General features: G+C 46.7%; 2 protein-coding genes across 3 annotated transcripts in view; both read right to left on the minus strand.

Moving 5' to 3' along the window:
• Window positions 1-2,231, minus strand: part of LOC128348103 (zinc finger protein 2-like) — a 16,937-nt gene extending 14,706 nt beyond the window's left edge. The window contains exon 1 of one of the 2 annotated variants that reach the window (XM_053303661.1): window positions 2,082-2,231. The gene's annotated coding sequence lies outside the window, so the exon portion shown is untranslated. Of the gene's footprint in view, window positions 1-2,036 lie in introns of both variants that reach the window. The other variant, XM_053303663.1, reaches the window with a different exon arrangement.
• The window catches only part of LOC128343912 (zinc finger protein 420-like), a 24,983-nt gene extending 4,072 nt beyond the window's left edge, over window positions 1-20,911 (minus strand). The window contains exons 1-2 of the mRNA XM_053293343.1: window positions 20,799-20,911; window positions 12,028-13,397 (exon numbers count right to left, since the gene is read on the minus strand). Of these exons, the coding sequence (XP_053149318.1) occupies window positions 12,028-13,397; window positions 20,799-20,810 (1,382 nt within the window). The 5' untranslated portion in view covers window positions 20,811-20,911. The remainder of the gene's footprint in view (window positions 1-12,027; window positions 13,398-20,798) is intronic.
• Between the last annotated feature and the right edge of the window lie 2,341 nt (window positions 20,912-23,252).

Here is a 23,252-nt window from a genome sequence, read left to right on the forward strand (position 1 = left end):
CCAGCCCAAGCATCCAAACCATCACCTCGCAGGCTCTTCATGCTGAGTGAGAGGATGGCAACTGGACCAATTCAGCACCAGCACAGCACTCCAGCCATAGATGCTCCTATGCTCCACTTGCCCATCCAGAGAGTTTTCTTGCATGCAAGCAGAAGCATTTGGGGCTATTCACAGAGACTGCCTCTACTCTTTACCATCACTCCCGTTCACCTCAAGCCCAAGCCACACCCAAATACTGAGGGATGTGCCGTCTTGGCCTGTAGTCCTCTTCTTGCAAAGCCACAGCTGCATCTGGTGGAGAGCTGGTCTTGTGGTAGCAAGAATGACTTGTCCCCTTTGCTAAGCAGGGTCTGCCCTGGTTGCATTTGAATGGGAGACTACATGGGTGAGCATTGTAAGACAGGGCTTCTGAAAGTTGGGCCCCCAGATGTTGTTGGACTACAACTCCCATCATCCCCCAGACATGGCCTTTGTGGCTGAGGATGATGGGAGTTGTAGTCCAACTACATCTGGGGGGCCAAGGTTAAGAAACCCTGTTGTAAGATATCCCCCTTAGGGCAGGGCTGCTCAACTCCTGCAGATGTTGGCCCACAACTCCCATAATCCATGGCTATTGGCCACTGTGGTTGGGGATTATGGGAGTTATAGTCCAAAACCAGCTGGGGGACCTAGGTTGAGCAGGCCTGCATTAGAGGATGGAACTGCTCTGGGAAGAGCACCTGCATGCTTGGAAGTTCCTGCCTGGCTTCTCCAGGATAGGGCTGAGAGAGGTTCCTGCCTGAAACATTGGAGGAACTGCTACTAATCTGTGTAGACAATACTGTGCTAGATAGACCAATGGTCAGACTCAGAATTCTGCCTACACCTGTGTGTGGCTGCTGCGTGCTTCCTTCATCAGACGTGGAGGGAGCACAGGATGCAGAACAGCCCTCAGCTTCATGTCAGCTCTTAGCCACTCCTGCACTGTGGAAGAATGCCCCCGCCCACTCCAACTCCCCCACTGGACAATGCCGGACAGATTTCCTGCACTCCTGCAGTGGGAATGCCAGAGCGGAGGCAATTGTAGTGCCACCACTGCAAACCTGGACTTTTCTAGTCACACACACACACAAAAGAGGACTGACTGGTTGACTGGGTGTCTGGCCCCTCCTCAGCAGCTCCAAGGGTTTGGCCACCATTTCCCACACTGAGGAGGCCGCTTCTCTAAAGCTGAAGATGATCCGTGGCAGGACAGGTTGATACTCAGCAGCACATGCCACAAACCGTCATTCTCCTCAGCAGTCTAGAATGGGCCAATGAACGGCACTTTCTCAAGATGGGATGTTGTCCACCTGCCAGTCTGCTGTTGCCAGCCATCAAAAACTTCTATAAGAAGAAGCCTTTCCTTTCTTCCTCAGAATCAACATGGTTTCTCCACAGATCTGCTTCTCCTATCAGGCCCTATTTCCAAATCAGACTGTTGAGCCTTTTCACACTTTGAACTCTAATACCTGCTGACTGCCTGATTGCAGGTGGTTATGGTGAATTGTGATTGGCTTATCTCACCCTCAGCAGAGGGCTTTAAAATGTCTCCATGCCACTTTCAAATACATTTGCTAATCCAAAAGAGGAGACATCCTCTGACCCAGCAAGTGCTAAGATTACTTGGGAGTTTTTGGGTGACAGACTTTGTCTGAAGTTATATTTGATAATAGCAAGCCAAGTATTGAATGCCCACCAGATGACACCTAGCCTCATTCCTGTTGACTGTATGGGCCATTCTGAATTCCAAAATCAGAGGTAAGGAATAAATGAGACTGTAATTTCCCCCTCTCTGTTTTGGGTCTCCAGGGTGCTGCTTCCACAGAGCATTATCATAGAAGGCACCGCCAAAGAGATTCTCCTGCTTCCCAGGATGTTAAATGCACAAGCTCCCCCACCTCTTGCTCTTCTACTAGAGGATTCTGGCTATGTACCTGCCTCTATTCCTCCCTCTCCAAGCAGGGAGTCCTTTGCTTTGCCTCTCCTGTTAGGAATTCCACCACTTTTCCACTTACCCAAATTCCCACAAGGAAGTCACACACAAAAAAAAGAGGACTGACCGGTTGACTGCCCTCCCCTAAGGAAGGCAGATTGACAGGATCCCATCCCAGGGAAGAAGAGGTACTGAAGAAGAAGCTGTGAGATCCATGGCAAAGAGCAGGCAGTAACTTAAGTACCTCCACCCCCCATTCTAAAGGCAACAGCTGTTTGCCATTTCTTTGAGATTTGCAATGCTTTCTGGGCATTGTAGTTCAGAGCAAGAACAAAGCTGAGTCAGGTGAGGGATCCAGAGAGGTTGGGATGGGTGGGTTGAGAACTGAAAGCTACAGGTTTCTAATAGGTAATGATTCTGTGTTGAAAGGAAAGGGGAGGAAAATGTAGAAAGGGAGGCAGTCTGTATGAATAGCCTGATGACTCTGCTTTGCATTGATGAAATTTCCTCATGCAAGAAACCTCTCTGGCTGGGAGGCTTCATGGAGTGTCTGTACTTGGTTGATTCCTTTCCTTGAATACAGTATCCATATTCAAATACTCAACCCACCTCTCAGTCTCTTTATGCTGAGTAAAAGGATGGCAGCTGGACCAATTCAGCACCAGCACAGCACAGCACTCCAGCCATAGATGCTCCTATTGCTCCATTTCCCAGCCAGAGAGTTTTCTTGTACACAAAGCAAAAGCTTTTGGGGCTCTTCACAGAGACTGCCTCTACTCTTTACCATCACTCCCGTTCACCTCAGGCCCAAGCCACACCCAAATATTGAGTGATGTGCCGCCTTGGCCAGTAGTCCTCTTCTTGCAAACCTGCAGCTGCATCTGGTGGAGAGCTGGTCTTGTGGTAGCAAGAATGACTTGTCCCCTTTGCTAAGCAGGGTCTGCCCTGGTTGCATTTGAATGGGAGACTACATGGGTGAGCATTGTAAGACAGGGCTTCTGAAGCTTGGGCCCCCAGATGTTGTTGTACTACAACTCCCATCACTCCCCAGACATGGCCTTTGTGGCTGAGGATGATGGGAGTTGTAGTCCAACTACATCTAGGGGCCCAAGGTTAAGAAACCCTGTTGTAAGATATCCCCTTTAGGGCAGGGCTGCTCAACTCCTGCAGATGTTGGCCCACAACTCCCATAATCCATGGCTATTGGCCACTGTGGTTGGGGATTATGGGAGTTATAGTCCAAAACCAGCTGGGGGACCTAGGTTGAGCAGGCCTGCATTAGGGGATGGAGCCGCTCTGGGAAGAGCACCTGCATGCTTGGAAGTTCCTGCCTGGCTTCTCCAGGATAGGGCTGAGAGAGGTTCCTGCCTGAAACATTGGAGGAACTGCTACCAATCTGTGTAGACAATACTGTGCTAGATAGACCAATGGTCAGACTCAGAATTCTGCCTACACCTGTGTGTGGCTGCTGCGTGCTTCCTTCATCAGACGTGGAGGGAGCACAGGATGCAGAACAGCCCTCAGCTTCATGTCAGCTCTTAGCCACTCCTGCACTGTGGAAGAATGCCCCTGCCCACTCCAACTCCCCCACTGGACAATGCCGGACAGATTTCCTGCACTCCTGCAGTGGGAATGCCAGAGCGGAGGCAATTGTAGTGCCACCACTGCAAACCTGGACTTTTCTAGTCATACACACACAAAAGAGGACTGACTGGTTGACTGGGTGACTGGCCCCTCCTCAGCAGCTCCAAGGGTTTGGCCACCATTTCCCACACTGAGGAGGCCGCTTCTCTAAAGCTGAAGATGATCCGTGGCAGGACAGGTTGATACTCAGCAGCACATGCCACAAACTATCTTTCACCTCAACAGTCCAAAATGGGCCAATCAATGGCACTTTCTCAAGATGGGATGTTGTCCACTTGTCAGTCTGCAGTTGCCAGCCATCAAAACATCTATAAGAAGAAGCCTTTGCTTTCCTCCTCAGAATCAACATGGTTCCTCCACAGATCTGCTTCTCCTATCAGGCCCTATTTCCAAATCAGACTGTTGAGCCTTTTCACACTTTGAACTCTAATACCTGCTGACTGCCTGATTGCAGGTGGTTATGGTGAATTGTGATTGGCTTATCTCACCCTCAGCAGAGGGCTTTAAAATGTCTCCATGCCACTTTCAAATACATTTGCTAATCCAAAAGAGGAGCCATCCTCTGACCCAGCAAGTGCTAAGATTACTTGGGAGCTTTTGGGTGACAGACTTTGTCTGAAGTTATATTTGATAATAGCAAGCCAAGTATTGAATGCCCACCAGATGACACCTAGCCTCATTCCTGTTGACTGTATGGGCCATTCTGAATTCCAAAATCAGAGGTAAGGAATAAATGAGACTGTAATTTCCCCCTCTCTGTTTTGGGTCTCCAGGGTGCTGCTTCCACAGAGCATTATCATAGAAGGCACCGCCAAAGAGATTCTCCTGCTTCCCAGGATGTTAAATGCACAAGCTCCCCCACCTCTTGCTCTTCTACTAGAGGATTCTGGCTATGTACCTGCCTCTATTCCTCCCTCTCCAAGCAGGGAGTCCTTTGCTTCGCCTCTCCTGTTAGGAATTCCACCACTTTTCCACTTACCCAAATTCCCACAAGGAAGTCACACACAAAAAAAGAGGACTGACCGGTTGACTGCCCTCCCCTAAGGAAGGCAGATTGACAGGATCCCATCCCAGGGAAGAAGAGGTACTGAAGAAGAAGCTGTGAGATCCATGGCAAAGAGCAGGCAGTAACTTAAGTACCTCCACCCCCCATTCTAAAGGCAACAGCTGTTTGCCATTTCTTTGAGATTTGCAATGCTTTCTGGGCATTGTAGTTCAGAGCAAGAACAAAGCTGAGTCAGGTGAGGGATCCAGAGAGGTTGGGATGGGTGGGTTGAGAACTGAAAACTGCAGGTTTCTAATAGGTAATGATTCTGTGTTGAAAGGAAAGGGGAGGAAAATGTAGAAAGGGAGGCAGTCTGTATGAATAGCCTGATGACTCTGCTGATCAAATTTCCTCATGCAAGAAACCTGTCTGGCTGGGAGGCTACATGGAGTGTCTGTACTTGGTTGATTCCTTTCCTTGAATACAGTATCCATATTCAAATACTCAACCCACCTCTCAGTCTCTTTATGCTGAGTAAAAGGATGGCAGCTGGACCAATTCAGCACCAGCACAGCACAGCACTCCAGCCATAGATGCTCCTATTGCTCCATTTCCCAGCCAGAGAGTTTTCTTGTACACAAAGCAAAAGCTTTTGGGGCTCTTCACAGAGACTGCCTCTACTCTTTACCATCACTCCCGTTCACCTCAGGCCCAAGCCACACCCAAATATTGAGTGATGTGCTGCTTTGGCCAGTAGTCCTCTTCTTGCAAACCTGCAGCTGCATCTAGTGGAGTTCTGGTCTTGTGGTAGCAAAAATGACTTGTCCCCTTTGCTAAGCAGGGTCTGCCCTGGTTGCATTTGAATGGGAGACTACATGGGTGAGCATTGTAAGACAGGGTTTCTGAAGCTTGGGCCCCCAGATGTTGTTGGACTACAACTCCCATCAACCCCAGACATGGCCTTTGTGGCTGAGGATGATGGGAGTTGTAGTCCAACTACATCTGGGGGGCCAAGGTTAAGAAACCCTGTTGTAAGATATCCCCCTTAGGGCAGGGCTGCTCAACTCCTGCTGATGTTGGCCTACAACTCCCATAATCCATGGATATTGGCCACTGTGGCTGGGGATTATGGGATTTGTATTCCAAAACCAGCTGGGGGACCTAGGTTGAGCAGGCCTGCATTAGGGGATGGAGCCGCTCTGGGAAGAGCACCTGCATGCTTGCAACTTCCTGCCTAGCTTCTCCAAGATAGGGCTGAGACAGATTCCTGCCTGCAGCCTTGGAGAAACCGCTACCAGTCTGTGTAGACAATATTGAGTTAGATGGACCAATGGTCAGACTCGGTATATGGCAGCAAGGTTGCCAGAACCTAAGGGGTATATTTGTGGGTCAAATGGGCCGTAAGCCAGAACTTGGCTTTTTAAAAGCCAAATCTGGCCACCTAGTATGGCAGGTTCTTATGTTCCTCTGACATCTGTAGCAGAACACAGCCTGGCCCATTCTGCCTTCGCCTGCGTGTGTCTGCTCCGTGCTTCTTTCACCAGACACAGAGGGAGCACAGGAGGCAGAACAGCCCCTAGCTTCATGTCAGCTCCTGACTACTCCTGCACTGTGGAAGAATGCCCCCGCCCATTCCAACTCCCCCACTGGCCATTGCTGGATGCCATTCCTGCAGTGGGAATGCCCGAGTGGAGGGAATTGTAGTGCCACGACTGCAAATCTGAACTTTTCTATTCACAAAAAAAGAGGACTGACCGATATACAGTACTAGAGCGTGTCTGGCTCCTCCTCAGGAGCTCCAAGGGTTTCACCACCATTTCCCACACTGAGGAGGCAGCTTCTCTAAAGCTGAAGACGATCCCAGGCAGGACAGGTTGCTACTCAGCACATGCCACAACCCATCATTCACCTCAACAGTCTAAAACGGGCCAATGAATGGCACTTTCTCAAGATGGGATGTTGTCCACCTGTCAGTCTGCAGTTGCCAGGCATCAAAACTTCTATAAGAAGCCTTTCCTTTCCTTTCCTCCTCAGAATCAACATGGTTCCTCCACAGATCTGCTTCTCTTTTCAGGCCATATTTCCAAATCAGTCTGTTGAGCCCTTTTTCTCATATTGAACTCTAATACCTGCTGCCTGTCCAATTGCTGGTGGTTATGGTGAATTGTGATTTGCTTGTCTCACTCCCTCAGCAGAGGGCCACTACCATGGCTTTAAAATATCTCCCGTCCACTTACATATATAGATGTGGTTTGCCTACCAAATACCAAGTCATGGATTGGACCATGCCTGTACCACTTGGGCCACCTGCAGATGTTGCCTACAACTCTCATCATCTCTTACAATTGGCCAGTGTGGCAGGGGCTGATGGGAGTTGTAGTCCAAAAGGGCTGGAGAGCCCTGGGTTGAGTAAACACCTGGGAAGAGGGATGGCCACCATGTGAGGAGCTCCAAAAGGATCTCCCCAAACTGGCAGAGTTGGTGACATTGCCCGACACCCAAGAAGACACGAGACACAAGGTATTGGTGTAAATTGGGCCACAATTTATTTAACTTTAACAAGAACTTGTAGAGCAGGGATGGCTTCCCAATTGGCAGTGCAGTACTATAGGCATGCGCCACCAGGGCATGCCTAACCTATGGCATAGGGCGATACACCTTGGCTCCAGGCAACCCCAAATGTTCCAAATCCAGGGCTGCCTATCCTAGCTGGCCTAGTGCCGGGCCCCTGGCTAGCATCACCCCAAGGTAGCCGTTCAGCGATTCCTCGGGGCTTAGCCTGCCAGGGTAGGTCGACCAAGGGCAGATATCCCTGAGCCGTGCAGTCTCTAGGGAGTTGCCCTTCCCAACCCATAGCCAAACGCTTACCCGAAGGTGTCCACCAGCCTGATCATATTTTTCCCAACTGCACTGCACCTGCCAAATTGTGACCAAGATTAACTAACTAACTACGGGCTAGTACAGTCAGGAGCAGGCGAAAAAAGGCGCGCACTACTGGCCAATCAAGTGAACGCCCAAAAAATTCCTGCTCGGCCCCAAACGGCGACCACCCGATAACCCAGACTGTACCTAGGGAAGGGAGGGTGGGTGCCTGCCGAGAGTGAACTGAGCTCTCCCGGGCCCGGAGCAGGATGCAGAGCTGAAGCCCCGCCCCCTGCACGGGCCCCTCGACCAATCAGGTCGAGAGAAGCCTCGTGCTTCTCCAAGGGGGGCAGGCAAGAGCGTAAAAGTGGCAAATGCAGTTTTAATGTTGGCAAGTGGAAAGTGATGCACATTGGGATGAAAACCCCCAACTGGATGGGATCTGAACTGTCGGCGATGATCCCATTCGCTGATGGGATCTGAGCTGTCGGTGACTGACCAGGAGAGGGATCTTGGGGCCGTGGTGGACAGCTCGCTGAAAGTATCGACTCAATGTGCGGCAGCTTTAAAAAAAGGCCAATTCTATCCTAGGGATCATTAGGAAGGGGATTGAAAATAAAACGGCGAATATTACAATGCCCTTATACAAAAATATGGTGCGACCACACTTGGAGTACTGCGTACAGCTCTGGTCACCACATCTAAAAAAATGGCATTGTAGAACTGGAAAAGGTGCAGAAGAGGGCAACCAAGATGATCAGGGGCCTAGAGCACATTCCTTACAAGGCAAGCCTACAACACCTGGGGCTTTTTAGTTCAGAAAAAAGACTCCAGGGAGACATGATAGAGGTCTATAAAATCATGCATGGTGTGGACAAAGTGGATAGAGAGAAATTCTTCTCCCTCTCCCATAACACTAGAACCAGGGGTCATCCCATGTTGAAATTGATTGCCAGGAAATTTGGGACCAACAAATGGAAGTACTTTTTGACACGACACATAATCAACTTGTGGAATTCTCTGCCACAAGATGTGGTGAGATCCAACAACCTGGATTGCTTTAGGAGGGGTTTGGATAACTTCATGGAGGATAGGTCAATCATGGGCTACTAGTTGGAGGGCTAAAGGCCACCTCCAGCCTCAAAAGCAGGATGCCTCTGAGTAGCAGTTGCAGCGGAGTAACAGCAGGAGAGAGGACATGCCCTGAACTCCTGCCTGTGGCTTCCAGCAGCATCTGGTGGGCCACTGTGCGAAACAGAATGCTGGACTAGAGGGGCCTTGGGCTTGATCTATCAGGGCTGTTCTTATGTTATGTTCTTATCCCATTAATTTTTGCAGAGCCCTCTTCGCTTTCCCTGCTTCTAGCTGGCAGTACACACACACTAAATATGCACACACATGCACGTCGATGATGCCTATATGTACTCTGGTGCCACCACATGCCAGGGGCTCTTTGTGGCCTCCAGCAAAAATGTGGTGGACCAGGCACTCTGAGGCATTTCTTTCCCCACAGGCAAAATTCACGCATTGCACACGAAGAGAAGAGCCAAAGAACCAGGAACATGGCGTGTGTTACTTTAAGTTCTCCTTCAGTGTGTTGGTGTGTTTTTGCCTTGCCTCTCTTTCTTTGCAGTATGTGTGCTGGGTTGGTTTTACTCCCTTGTGCCATCTTGTTGGTTTGTGGCTGTTGTTGTTTAGTCTGTGCTGTGGTTTGGTTTGGTCCCCTTGGCCTTGCAGTTGTGCAGGCACAGCAGCTGGTCTGTTTCTGTGGTGGTTTTTTGGTTTCTTGGTTGTCTTTTGGTTGTCTTTTGAGTTGTGTCACTGTGTGTTGGTATGGTGGCCTGCTAGGGGCAAAAAAAATGGGTTGGGTGGTGGGCACCCAGGGGTGCCAAGCACCCACCAAACACCAAAGCAACCAGACACTTCTGTGATTTTAGATTGTTCTAACTTTTGCATTTCTCCCATAGGGAATAAGGGGGATTTGAGATGGCCCAGCCAGCCCATTCTCCCCTTTGTGGGGTGCCAGGACCTCCCAAAGTGGGTCTGGAGGCACAGTGGGTTGTGTCACAACTCCTCCCAGGCAGGCCCAAGCCGGTGGGGTTCATGGTCCCCCCACCCCCAGAACGTTTTTAGTTATGGTCCTTTTAACAAGTCTATGTTAATTCTCTATCAGAGTCGCTTCTCTGCTCGGTGTATATACAGGTATATGGAAAGATCTTCATAGGGATTCACTGAGAGAACTCATGCAGCAGCAAGTCCAAACACAAATTGGAATCTTGGTGGCTGTATGAGTTCTCTCAATGAATCCCTATGAAGATCTTTCCATACATATAGACACACACAGACCAGAGAAGCTGCTCTGAAAGAGAATAGACTTATTTAAAGGACAGTAATTAAATATATTCCTGGAAAAAGATCATGAACCACACTGGCTTGGGGCTGCCTGGGGGGAATTGTGGCACAACTCACTCTACTGTCAGACCCACTTTAGGGAGCCCTTGCAGCCCTAGAGTGGGGAATGGGGCTGCCTCAAATCTCCATTATTCCCTATGGGAGAAATGCAAACGGGGGGGGGGACTTCAAAAATCCATTAAATATCATAGAAATGTCTGATTGCTTTGGAATTTGGTGGGTGGTAGGCATCCCTGGGTGCCTACCACCCATCCTGGTTTTGTGCCCCTCGGTGCTCTACATAAGGAGTAGTGGGCCAGTTCCTGATTCTACCCTATGTAGAACCTTTTAGAACCGGTTCAAATTCAAACCACGATGGGGGCAGGGGGATTCAAGCAAAACAAAAACCAAACCTACCCACCCTGATTTGAAGCTGGTTTGAATTTGAACCAAACAGGCCAAGCTGGTTTTCTGCACACCCCTATCATCAGAGCGCTTTGCCAATGCTCGACTCCACTGTCTTGTGAGGCCGCTACTGAAGGGGGCATCAGCTGCCTTAACTCCTTCCCTGCCACAGGGAAATCAGCTGGGCAGTCCACCCAAGGACCCCTGGCTCAGCCTGGCCGGGAGTGGGGAGACAGGCACACAGAGGGAGGCTATCCAGACTGGGTGGGCTGTGCAATCAGCACCTACTCCAGCCCAAGCATCCAGGCCAACTGGAAGTCTCTTCACGCTGAGTGAGTGGATGGCAACTGGACCCATTCAGCACCAGCAAGTAGCTCTCCAGCCGTAGCTGCTCCTCTTCTCCATTTCCCAGCCAGAGAGTTTTCTACTGGGTTGGAGGGTGGGGGCTTGTGGGTTTCCTTAAAGACCTCCTTAACTTCCTCTTTAAGTCTTCCCTTGGAAGAGGTTTATGCTAATCCGTCTGTGGAGATCTGAACTCTGCATAGTTTCAGAGAGACATTGTCCCTCACTGTTTTCCAGAATATGCAAATGCAGCATGCATAAACCAAGCATGTACACGTGAGGAGGTCTGAACTCTGCATATGCTCAGAGAAACGTTTTTCATCACCAAAATGCCAAGTCATGGATTGGGCCAGGGAACACCTGCAGATGTTCCCAACAACTCCCATCATCTCTTACGATTGGCGACTGTGGCAGGCACTGATGGGAGTTGTAGTCCAAAAGGGCTGGAGAGCCCTGGGTTGGGTAAACACCTGGGAAGAGTGATGGCCACCATGCCCAGATTAAATCTTGCTGGCAACGTTTGGAAACAGGATTGTTACAAGGAGAACTTTAATACAGACTGAGAAAAATGCATCTAACTTTATTTGCAAGCAGAAAAAATACATTCAATTACTGATATGAAAAACATCTAAAAAGGACCAAACATTTCACAAAGAAGGTGCATTGTCCAAGAAAGAGAATTGAACATATGATCAGATGTAGAATTGGCCAGTTGTCAGAAAAATCTTCACTACAATCTGATGTATGCTAGAAAGCCCAGATCTCTCAGAAGATGGTAGTTGCAATTACTCTATCGATGGAAAAAACTTCACATATCACATTTCTCTCCCTTTTTAATCAAAAGATTGAACCCGGCACACTAAAAGGCACTGTTAAATCCACCACAAAACTCTAAAAGACCACGGAGTTCCTCACTGAGCCATGACTAAAAAGGCTGTGCTGCAGATCCTGAACCTTCCAAGCCTCAGAAATGCAAGATGCTCAAAGTACATTCCCACTTAATCTTAAAATTGCATCGGGGAAAACAGACTGAAGGTTGCCCCCTGTGTGGAATCCTTGATGTGAAATGAATCCTGTGCCGACTGAGGTTGTTTCCACAGTCCAAGTAGTGAAATAGTTTCCTGTGTGTTCTCTTGTGTTCATTAAGAAAAATGTAAGCAAATGAGAATTAAAACAATCAAAAAAATTTGCAGTTAAAATTTTTTAAAAGGCTCAATTCATCACCAATGAATTCATTGGTGATGAATTCATTCATCATTCATTCACTAATGAATTCATTCATCATTCATTCACTAATGAATTCATTCATCATGCATTCAATTCATCACTCAATTCATCACCAATGAATTGCACTGCAGTGCAAGCATTTGGAGAATGCCTCTCTTTGATGGTTTCTTTTATGTGTATGAAGGGTTGGTGTGTCTCCCAACCCTACAAGCAGGATTATGGTTTCTTAACTTTGTGGGTTTTTTGATGTCCTGCAAGATGATGTTTCTGAGCGAAGCTTTTTCCACATTGCAAGCATGTATAGGGTTTCTCCCCTGTGTGGCTTTTTTGATGTACAGCAAGATGATATTTCCGAGTGAAGCTTTTTCCACACTGCAAACATATATATAGTTTCTCCCCTGTGTGGATTCTTTGATGTATAGTAAGGCAATGTCTGCGAACGAAGCTTTTTCCACACTGGAAGCATGTATATGGTTTCTCCCCTGTGTGGCATCTTTGATGTCGAGTAAGACGCTGTTTCTGAGGGAAGCTTTTTCCGCACTGCAAGCATGTATATGGTTTCTCCCCTGTGTGGATTCTTTGATGTATAGTAAGGCAATGTCTGCGAGCGAAGCTTTTTCCACACTGCAAGCATGTATATGGTTTCTCCCCTGTGTGGCATCTTTGATGTTGAGTAAGATGCTGTTTCTGTGTGAAGCTTTTTCCACACTGCAAGCATGTATATGGTTTCTCCCCTGTGTGGATTCTTTGATGGCGAGTAAGATGATTTTTCTGAGTGAATCTTTTCCCACACTGCCTGCATGTATATGTGCATTTGGGGTTTTTTTGATGTCTAGTGAGATTAGTTTCCCGCCTGAAGCATTTCCCACACTGTGAACGCTTATATGGCTTCTCCCTTGTGTGGGTTCTTTCATGGGAATTGAGGTGCCTAATATGAGAAAGCCTCTTTCCACACTGCAAGCATGGATATGGCTTCTCACCTCTGTGCGTTATTTCATGTCTTCTAAGGTGTGAGCACCACCTGAATGTTTCGCCACACACTGAGCATTTATATGTTTTCTCTTCTCTGCGAAGTGTTTGCTGTCCAGAAAGGGAACACACAGCCCTTTCTCTCTTGGATTGGCAGGCTCTAGTGTCTTGCTTGGGTTTAGCCAAGAGTGCTGGAGGATCATTGCAGAGTGCTGCCCCCTCCGGCATCTGTGGGGGAGGCTGGCAGGCTTCTGTCTCTAACTCCATTGAAGGGAGCAGTGCTTTAGCCTTCAGCTGGCCTGAGTCTTCTGTGAGCGTGTGCAGTCCCTCCCTTCCCTCCAGGAACTCCTCTCTTTGGGCTTCCTGGATCTGATCCTGTCTCTCATTGTATTTCTGTCTAGCCTGTTCTCTTGGTCTCCTTGGTGGGCATTCCTCCCAACTCCCTGCCTGGAAGTCATTGAGGGGCGTCTCCTGTTTCTTCTGACCCTTTTCCAAATGGGGAGCCCTTGGCACTTTGATCCTCCATAAGTCACCTGAAAAAATAGCTTCAGACTCTAGGAGGCTCCAGGATAAATAGGAGTGGTCCAGGCTGGTGTGCTGTAGGTCTTCCTGGGAAAGCTGGAATGGAAGAGAATGAATATAGGGAAGCAACTGGGATCCAATAGGAGAGCCATGAATCATTTTTAGAAATCCTGAACAAATCCAACATTACAGGTACAATAGGACCAGCATTATTAAGCTGGAGCTTGTTTTCAATGTTCCACTATTATAAGCTGTAGTGATCAGCCTCCCCTTGCTCTGGGCCACCCCAGCACCCCCCAAGTGCAGTTATGGGGCTGCTGAAACCTCCATTCTTCCCTATTGAGAAAAACCTTAAAGACACTTGTAGGGTGCTGGGGTGGCCCAGAGTGAGTGGTGGTCTAGTGCACAGAGGGTGCCAACCACTCCCATGGGTACTGGGTATTGTTGTTTCTGAGGTGTTCTGAGTGTAGATTCTTTGGTAGCATATTAGATTTTCAATGACAAACCATGAATCCACTCTCATCTGCTAAGCCTAAAGACACATAAACTTCAAAGATCACTTAAAAACCAGCCCTTTGCCCAATTCATTTCAAATAATTGTGATGGCTTCCTTGCCCACCTTGGGAACTACCACCCACCACACTCCACTCTAGGACACCCCTTTCCCTCTGATGTGAAGCTATACATTTGCTGCAGTCCTCATTATTCCCCACCAGGAATTAAAAAATAATTTAAAAATTCACCAATAATCGGAGTGTCCGATTGCCTTGGGGTTTTGTGGGTGGTAGGCACCACTGGGTGCTTACCACCAACCCCACATTTGTGCCCCTATATGCTCCACAAGAGGGGATAATGGGCTGGTTCAGGTCCCATTATACCCTATGAGAAAATTTAAAAATATTACAAATATTCATAAAAGATTGTAGGAGTGTCCGATTGCTTCGGATTTTGGGTGGTTGTTGGCACCCATGGGTGCTCCACAATAAGGAACAATGAACTGATTCGATTCCCATTATCCCCTATGAGATAAAAATATAAATAAATTTCAAAAATTCATAAAAATATTGTAAGAGTGTCCGATTGCTTTGGGGTTTGGGAGCCATGTACCCATTGGTTCCAGCTACCACTCCACCCACTTTTGGAGGTTTGAACCAGTTCAAAGCAGTTCAAATTCAAAACTAACCAGGGGGTGGTCTGAGCAAAACCAAAACTGAACCTCCCCCTCCTGCTTCGAATTCGAACCAAACTGGGCAAACCGGTTTTGTGCACATCATTAAAAAAACCCTTGTCTCCTCTGACAGGCTGGTGAACTCTAGGGCAGTTTCTCATGGAATAATTGCAGATCCTTGAAAGACTGGATTGCAGGAAGCTTGATTCTCATCAGGTGTTGGGTGAGTTTTCCAGGGAAAGAGGATTCAGCATAGGGAACAGTTTTAGTCATATTTTATATTAGAAACCTATATTATTTTGTGCGCGTACTTTGCATATTCCTGATACTGTTCTATTATTGTTTGCCGGCAATATAATTAAAATCAGATTCACTAGCCTACGCCCAAGCCACCTAAGGCATTGCAAAAGACTCTGTAAACCTTTCAGCATGCCTAAATGCAACTTGCAACTGAAGGTTAAGACAACCTATTTTTGTAACCTACTAAGTATTTGAGTGTATTTAAAACCTAAAAGCCTGTGATGGAATGTGTCTGTAGCAATTGAATAAAAATGGGGATTTCTCTGGTGCAAAAGCATCCTCAAGCGCTCAGTAGCTATCAGTTTTCTCAGATCGTGTAAGCCTACACATGGAATGTTTTTGTCCTTTTCGAATAGCAAAATGAAAAGAGGCTATTCTCAAGATTGAAGAAAATTGGGCTAGCCTCCGCTAGCCCGATTTCCATCCATTGTGAGAACCACCGGGCTTGGCTGCGAGCCCAGTATTTCTTGAGCGGCTAACCCGCTCAAGTAGCCCGCCCCTTAGCCTGGGTTTGCAGAGCACGCGCTCCTTAAACCCAGGCTATCGGATCTTAAGTAGCTGCGGCACGGCTCTGAGCCATGGCTACTCACGAGGAGAGTGCCGGAGGGGAGGCAAAAAGCTGCCTCCTGACGCCGGGGGTCTCGCCCCTACTTCCCGCTCAGCCCCTGCTCCCCCCAGCCCGGGCCGGCTCTGTCACGGAGCTGGCAATTGTGTGGGAGGCTGATCTGGCTGCCCAGGGCTTCCTCTCTGCTCGTGAGTGGGGAGAACGGGCGTAGCCTGTTCTGCTTGCAAAACTGGGTCTCACCGATTGTGAGGCCCGGCTCAGAGTTTTCCCTGGGATTCCACCCCAAGCCCATGGAGGTTCAAGCTCTGTTGATAAGAGCAGCGGCAACATTTTAATTCTACCGGAAATATAGATTAATTTTATGAGAAGCCCAGCCAGGCAGCTTGCCAGGGATGATTCAGCATTTTCTCCCTCATGTGAGCTGCTCTGAGATAAAAGCTGTAATGTGTTACATAAGCCCTGGACATTCTATTGCTTTTCAAGTCAAAACCATTCGTCTGATCTGCCTGGCCATCAGCACACATTCATTAGGTGACAAGGAATACGCCCCCCCCCCATTATGATGAAGACCCGACACTTTGCCTTTGGTTGGACATTGGACTGGGGAGGGATGCGTCCAGGCAGGCATTTAACAGGTGCAGTTTCCTTAATCGCTTCCTAAAGGTGCTCCTGATGAATTTCAGCCTGATGAATATCTGACCTAGGCAAAGTGTAGGTGCATGAAACCCCATTTTTAAATACATCATCACATACCAGACTGTACAAAGTCTTTTCAAAATGTATGACACACATTAAAATGGGCACCTTAAATTACATTTTACATTCTTTTTAGGGCACGAATGAAAATATAAGGAAGCTTCACTCTCATTTTAAACCAAAGGTGTTTGGATTACTGAATATTTGAAGAGAGCTAGCTCCCTGGGCAGGAACAGAGAGATGGCCAGTCTCCATCCTGGTCTCACATTCTGGATATGGGTTGGGTCCTTCTGAGGCTCACCTCATGCCTCTCAGCCAAAAAGGATCTCTTGCTGGCGGCAGGTTTGGTCCAGTGAGGTTTTTGTCTCTCTGCCTCTCCTTCCCCATCTCCAAGTTTGCGGTCTCTCCATTCAATTTTAGAACCGCTTTCACACTGCCCACTTTTATTAGAACAAATGAGTCCCACTGATTTTAGTTAATTGGATTGCAGGTGGTCTTATTTGGTCAGTTAACCTAATTCTGGGGCACATTTGACCACTTTGCCAAGGCTTTGGGGGATTTCAGTTTACAGTAAGAAACCGTAGCTTGCAGCTAAGCAAGTTGATGAATTAATAGAAGACACAACCATCTTAGAAAAAATGCACAGGAATTCCTTTTCTCTTCCATTATAGACAATAGACCTCATTTTCCTTTTGTGTGAGCTCTTTTGATGAGTTCCATAGAGCATGTTTCCCCACCAGATTTGGGGACAGACAGAGTTGTAAAATTTCAAAACGCATTCAGAGGCAGCCAGGCTTGCTCCCTTCTTTATTAGCCTCTTCTCCTGTGCCTTTAACTGAAACCTGACCCCAGAGGCGTATCTAGGGAAAATAGCACCTAGGGCAAACACTGAAATTGCGCCCCCTGTCCAAACATCTGACACCCATCTTTCAGATAACTTCACTATGATATCAGCTGAAAAATACATGTCAAGCTCGTTAATCTTTTAATATTTCAAAAACTATTTAGCAGTGGATGTAGCCAGACCAAAAAATGCTGAAAAACTACAAATTTCAGTATGCTGGGGCTCAAGAAATACCCAAATACTATGTGGAGGTGTACTTGGAAAACTAAACAGAAGTGCCTGTCTAATTCTCTACTATGCATTGTAGCATTACCATTACATAAGTTTTAAAAATCAATGAAGAATTTGACTTTTCCCAGATACTCTGAAAATAATTAAAGGATATGCAGAGTAAACTGTGTCACTGCTTGGAATATATTCTAGTCTTTCAGAAAGACAGTTAAAATGAGAGTAAGAGAGCAAGAAACTCCCAGTGGGCCTTACTACTAAGGATTTCACACTGATTCAAAACAAACGCACCATTAATAGCCATATTATTAAGAAATAACATTTAACTCACTTAACACAAGTAGCAAAGTAAGAGCAAATGAATACAATCCTAGCTCATAAGCTTCAGCTCAGTATTCACAAACCCTGATTCTCTGTACATAGTGCCAATCTGAATATGTGTACAGTGTCTTATATTATATTTAAAAAAATTAACCTGTAGCCCCTTCAGGGGGCCTCCTAAATGCCATGGGGGGTGTCTGCAAAGGTCCCCCTCATTCCGCTGGCCTCTAGGGCTTCACAGGGACCATTTGAGCATGTGCGGTGGCCATTTTAAAAAATAATCATTTTTTTAAAAAATGGCAGCTGAAAACAAAATGGCCACCGTGCATGCTCAAATGGCCTCTGTAAGGCCTGGCATGGCCTAGGGCCTCACAGAGGCCATTTGAGCATGTGCGGTGTCCATTTTGTTTTCAGCAGCCATTTTTAAAAATTGATTTTACAAAATGACGCCCCCCCTTCAAGTGGTGTCTGGGGCATGTGCCCTGCCTGCCCCATGCTAGATACGCCCCTGCCTGACCCAGGGAAGTTTTTCAAAAATGAAACCTTTCCAGCTCCTAAATGAAGTGGCAAAAATGCTTCTCTTTCTTCTTGGGCAAGTTGCTGTTGAATGTCAGGGGGAGCAATTCTGATAAAGAATTGGAAACCCTGTCTTAAGGAGTGAGAGCATGAGATGTCCCAGCCCAGTGGAACTGGAAAAGGAACTACAAGAAAACCCCAATGAAGCAGCAGTTCTGGGACTAACAGCAGAGGCAGGAACAGGAACGTGTGGTGGAGTTGAATGATATTGGTTGCTTTCATGTGTCAGGCACTGTGGTTCCATTCTGCTTCCCTCGCCACTCTCCTGTCCCAATTCAGACAACAGGGAGAATGTACAGTCACTGAGACTGCAGAGAGGAGCGGGGACTGGCTGTTGTTACTCTGGCCAGTATTTTTGGACTATGCTGGACTATGGAGGCTCATACTGAAAATAAGGGAACAATCACTGGAAACTGGACCGAATGGGAAAGTCTAACATTTTGCTATGTGCTACGAAAAGACTGTAGCAGAGAAGATAAACTCAGGCTAATTTTGCTAGAAGAAAGGGATGCAGGTACAGTCTGGCCCCATATAGTCAAACTGCAGATAAATTGCAGTTTTTATAGGGTTTTCTAGGTCTCTGAATGTATGTGGTGACTGGAAGATCCTTTTCACTGGTGCCTTGTCAAAAACAAGATATAGTTCCCAGTACTCTATTGGGATGAAGAAGAGGAATTATCAGGCTGATGGGGGCAGTGAACTGGAAAATACAAGTCCTGACGAAAAGTGGGAACTGGAATTTTGATGGAAGTCAGGTTGCCATGATCAGCACAGAATATTACATTTCTAATGATTATAGAGATGAGAAACTTAAAAGAACCAATCAGAAGTTGAGTGCAACAAGTGGAAACCAATCCAGAGTGAAAAGACAAACAAAGAAGAAGTGTGACTTTGGGGCTATAAAAAGAGTTAATATTTATGTATTTGATTTATATACCGACCGTCCAAAAATGGTCTGGGTGGTTCCTAATAGGAAGAGAGCAGATGGTCTCTCTTTTTCTTCCTACATACACCTTTCACTTTCCCTTCTTGTACCTTTGGTTATTCAATATGCCATCTCTCCCCAAACCAATGTTGGTCTCTCTTCCTTTTCCTCCTTCCTAACAGTCGCCTCTAATCTTCTACCTGCTTCTATGTATCTCTTTCAAAAAATAATTTTCCTGCTTCCCCTTTTCCTCCCTCATTACATTAGCCTCAACTATTCTATCCTCTTTTAAGTGTACTAACTCTGTCTAAGCAACTGATTATACTCCTATAGATATATATATTCACTAAATAGTTAACTGTTGACTTTGTTATTATTAAGGTTTTTATTTCTTTTTGGAGAAACCTGAAAATACTTCAAGCTGCCAGATGGGAAAATATATAACTTTTAATTTGGGAGGGGTGGGAGTAGGATTCTAGATGCATTTAGTGGGTAGTGATTATTATTAACTCACAACATCACTCTTGATATTAGCTTCAGATGCCAGATATGTAGCAAATTTTGCTTATGCTTGTGTTGTGATATATCTCTCCCCGTGTCTTTTGCTACATTTTACCACCCTTTATGTCTCAAGTCTTTGAATAAAACTTTAAAACATAAAAAGATGTTATCACTGGGCTCTAGGGTGTGGATCATACGAAAAGCCTACCAAACGGCGGCAATAAAAGAACTGGATCATTGCAGAGAATTTTCAGCTGTGTGGGCTTACTTTTCCTTGAAAGACAGCCCATACTGCCAATTATGGAATGGGAGGGGGAGAGAGGGAGGAGCTCTCTCCCTCAACTCCAGTCCTGCTGTATGCAGCTTACACTGCTCTGTGTAGATGGAAAGGAAGCTTCATGGGTCCTGGGTTTGGGGCAGTGATGCTCTCTACAAACTGAGTACTGAAATTGGAGTCTCCTCCTGAGACCAACCTCAGGTCCGACAATGGATGGAACAGGAGTTGCATGTGTTTGGATGCAATGGTAAGGAAACCACAAGTTCCTGCAAACCGGGTCCCCAGATACATGGAAATGGAGCCATATACAAAATCACCTATCTCAGCCTCCATTACTGGGCTTCTTCCCCTGACTAATGAAGTGGATCTGGCAGTCTCTTTAGTAGGGTCAGCTGTATCAACATGGAGAATTAGTCAAATGGAAGTGGTGAGCAGCCCTTCCATGATGTAGCCATCTAGATGAAGGTATACTAGGTTGGCTGTGAGAACTCTGGAGAACCCAAGAAGAGTCCTGCTAGATCAGAACAAAGGGAGTCCAAGTTCCCACCACCCAGAGTCCAAATGCAGGACTTCCCTCCCTCTCTCTTCTCCCTGCCCTTCCCCAGCAACAGCTGTTCAGAGGCATTTCCTCCCTGAACCAGGAGGTTCCATTTGTTAATCCAGAAGAAGAGCCATCCTCTGACCCAGCAAGTGCTAAGATTACTCGGGAGGTTTTGGTGATAGATAGCAAGCCAAGTATTGAATGTCCACCAGATGACACCTAGCCTCATTCCTGTTGACATTTTCCAGGAAGCCTGTATGGACCATTCTGAATTTCAAAGACAGAGGTAAGGAATCAATAATGAGACTGCAACTCTTTCTCTCTCCCTTTTGGAGCTCCAGGGTGCTGCTTCCACAAAGCTTTATCATAGAAGGCACCACCAAAGGGATTCTCCTGCTTCCCAGGATGTTAAAGGCAGAAGGGCACAAGCTCCCCCACCTCTTGCTCTTCTACTAGAGGACTCTGGCTGTGTACCTGTCACTATTCCTCCCTCTCCAGGCAGGGAGTCCTTTGGTTATCCTTTTCTCTTAGTAGCTCCAACACTTTTCCACTTACCCAAATGTCCATAGAGCTAAGAAAGGCAGATTGACAGGATCCAGTCCCAGGGAATAAGAAGCACCATAGAAGAAGCAAAGAGCATGATAGAGACTTAAATACCTCCACCCACCCCCCTCCTTTGCACAGGTTAAAAGGCAACAGCTGTTTGCTATTTCTTTGAGATTTGCAATGCTTTCTGGGCATTGTAGTTCAGAGGAAGAACAAAGCTCAGACAGATCCAGGGAGGTTGGGATGGGTGGGTTAAGAGCTGAAAACTGCAGGTTTCTAATAGGTAGTCCTCCTGTGTGGAAGGATAAGGGGAGGAAAATGTAGAAAGGGAGGCAGTCTGTGTGAATAGCCTGAAATGACTCTGCTTTGCATTGATCACACTTCCTCATGTTAGAAAACCTCTCTGACTGGGAGACCTTACAGAGTGTCTGTGCTTGGTTGATTCCTTTCCTGGAATACTGTATCCCTAAAAGTCCTCAGACCATCTGGTCTGGTTAACGGAAGTATCTGTGGGGCCACTACTCAGTGCTGCCGTTAGGAGAATTTCTTTTTCAGCACTTCCAAACTGAGTTTCCATATGAATTACACCCTGAAAAACCATTCTGCCCCTTTGTGAGTGTGTAGGAGCTTGCCTAGGGAGCTGTGACCCTTAAGTGAGCACAGCTGCATGTTTTTGGGTGTTAATATGCCTCATGCTGACATGGCCGCTGCCAAGGTCAGTCTTGTCTCGCTAATCTCCTAGACTCCTTTGGAAGGATCCACAAGTGGAGAGAGAGGTGTGATCCAGTGGATATTGGATACCTGGGTTTCTGAAAACACTTTTGAGCAAATGCCTCACCAAACGCTCTTGAACAAACGTAGCAGCCATGGGATTCGAAGGCAGGTCCTCTTATGGGTTGGTAGGTGGTTGAAGAACATAAAGCATAATAGCAATAGCACTTACATTTATATACCGCTCTATAGCCAGAGCTCTCTAAGCGGTTTACAATGATTTAGCATATTGCCCCCAACATTCTGGGTACTCATTTTACCGACCTTGGAAGGATGGAAGGCTGAGTCAACCTTGAGCCCCTGGTCAGGATCGAACTTGTAACCTTCTGGTTACAGGGCGGCAGTTTTACCACTGCGCCACCAGGGGCTCAAGGTTGAACATAAAACAAAAAGAACATAAAACAAAATGACTTAACGTAAAAAATTCCTTAACCAGAGTTGCAGGGAAGCTCAGAGGCATGGCTATATGTAAGGTTCTCAGTAAGAATATACTGGTGAACTAAAAGGCCCCCTCCCAACCGATATATTCTATATTTTCAATTTTATTCATTTTAATCCAGGATGTAAATATATAGACAATCAGGATCCACAATCTCTATTCTCACTTTGTTTCATGGGTGTTACATCTGAACACAGGGAAATACAGTTTGCTGTGGTGAAGAAACTGAGGGTTCAGTCTTTCAATTCCAATCTCAACCCTCAGGTTGTAGTGAGTTTCATCGCTCCTCCCTCAACTCCAGCTGTGATTGGCTCTGTGGGCTGTCCTTCATGGAAGAAGGAAGCTTGCACAGTCATCTCCCCCTCTTCTCTGCAGTCTTACTGATTGCTGAGAGGACTCTCTCCCTGTTGTTCAAATGCAGACAGCAGAGCAGCGGGAGTGGGGAGCAGAACCACAGGCCCACTGGATCCGCAGTTCCACATGGCGTGCGAATGCTGCCAATGTTCAATGCAGTTGGAAGTGTCTCTTGTTTCTATTGACGTGATTGCTAATTGTCGGCTAAGCGCTTCCTGAATTGCCCCCCAATTGTTCCCCATTAATGAGTTGGCTGCAATCTTGGGCATGTATATAATTGAAGAAAATGAGACTTACTTCTGAGTAAACATGAGAAAACACACACACTTCAGAAATCGAGTTAACATTTTTATTAGCCTACTTTCCAATCGGCTTATGAGATCACCCAACATTCCGTGTGCATCCCCACCATCAACATTGCAATGCTTGGACCAATATGAACCAAATCGGGTACAGCTGTAGGGACACATAGGATACAACCACAATGGTGTCGTTTGTGATGATGTCATCCACCCTGATTCAAGATGGTGGTGCATGAATGTTTGAGGTGCAAGAGGGCTAACTTGTGTGGACCATCTAACTGATTTGAACCAAATTTGGTACAATGTTTTGGTACTGGATCAAAAAAGGTGATAACAGCAATTCTTGGCTAAAATGATCCTAAATTGAAAAAGAAAGAAAAACCCATCAAAATGGCTGCATTTTCTATTTCTTCACAGGGTGGGATGAAAAATCCAGGTTAGGTATCTCCTTCTGTGTCCATTAGAGTACCAGCTTTCAGGCAGATAGGTGTTAGAGTTCCTGTAAATATAGCCCATAAGTTCAGATTGCTTTTCATCAACATTTTCCCCACCTCAGAGCTGGAGAAAAGTTGCAGATATGTTAGTTTCTTTGCAGGG

This window comes from Hemicordylus capensis, chromosome 2, assembly GCF_027244095.1.
Source record: "Hemicordylus capensis ecotype Gifberg chromosome 2, rHemCap1.1.pri, whole genome shotgun sequence".
NCBI lineage: Eukaryota > Metazoa > Chordata > Lepidosauria > Squamata > Cordylidae > Hemicordylus > Hemicordylus capensis.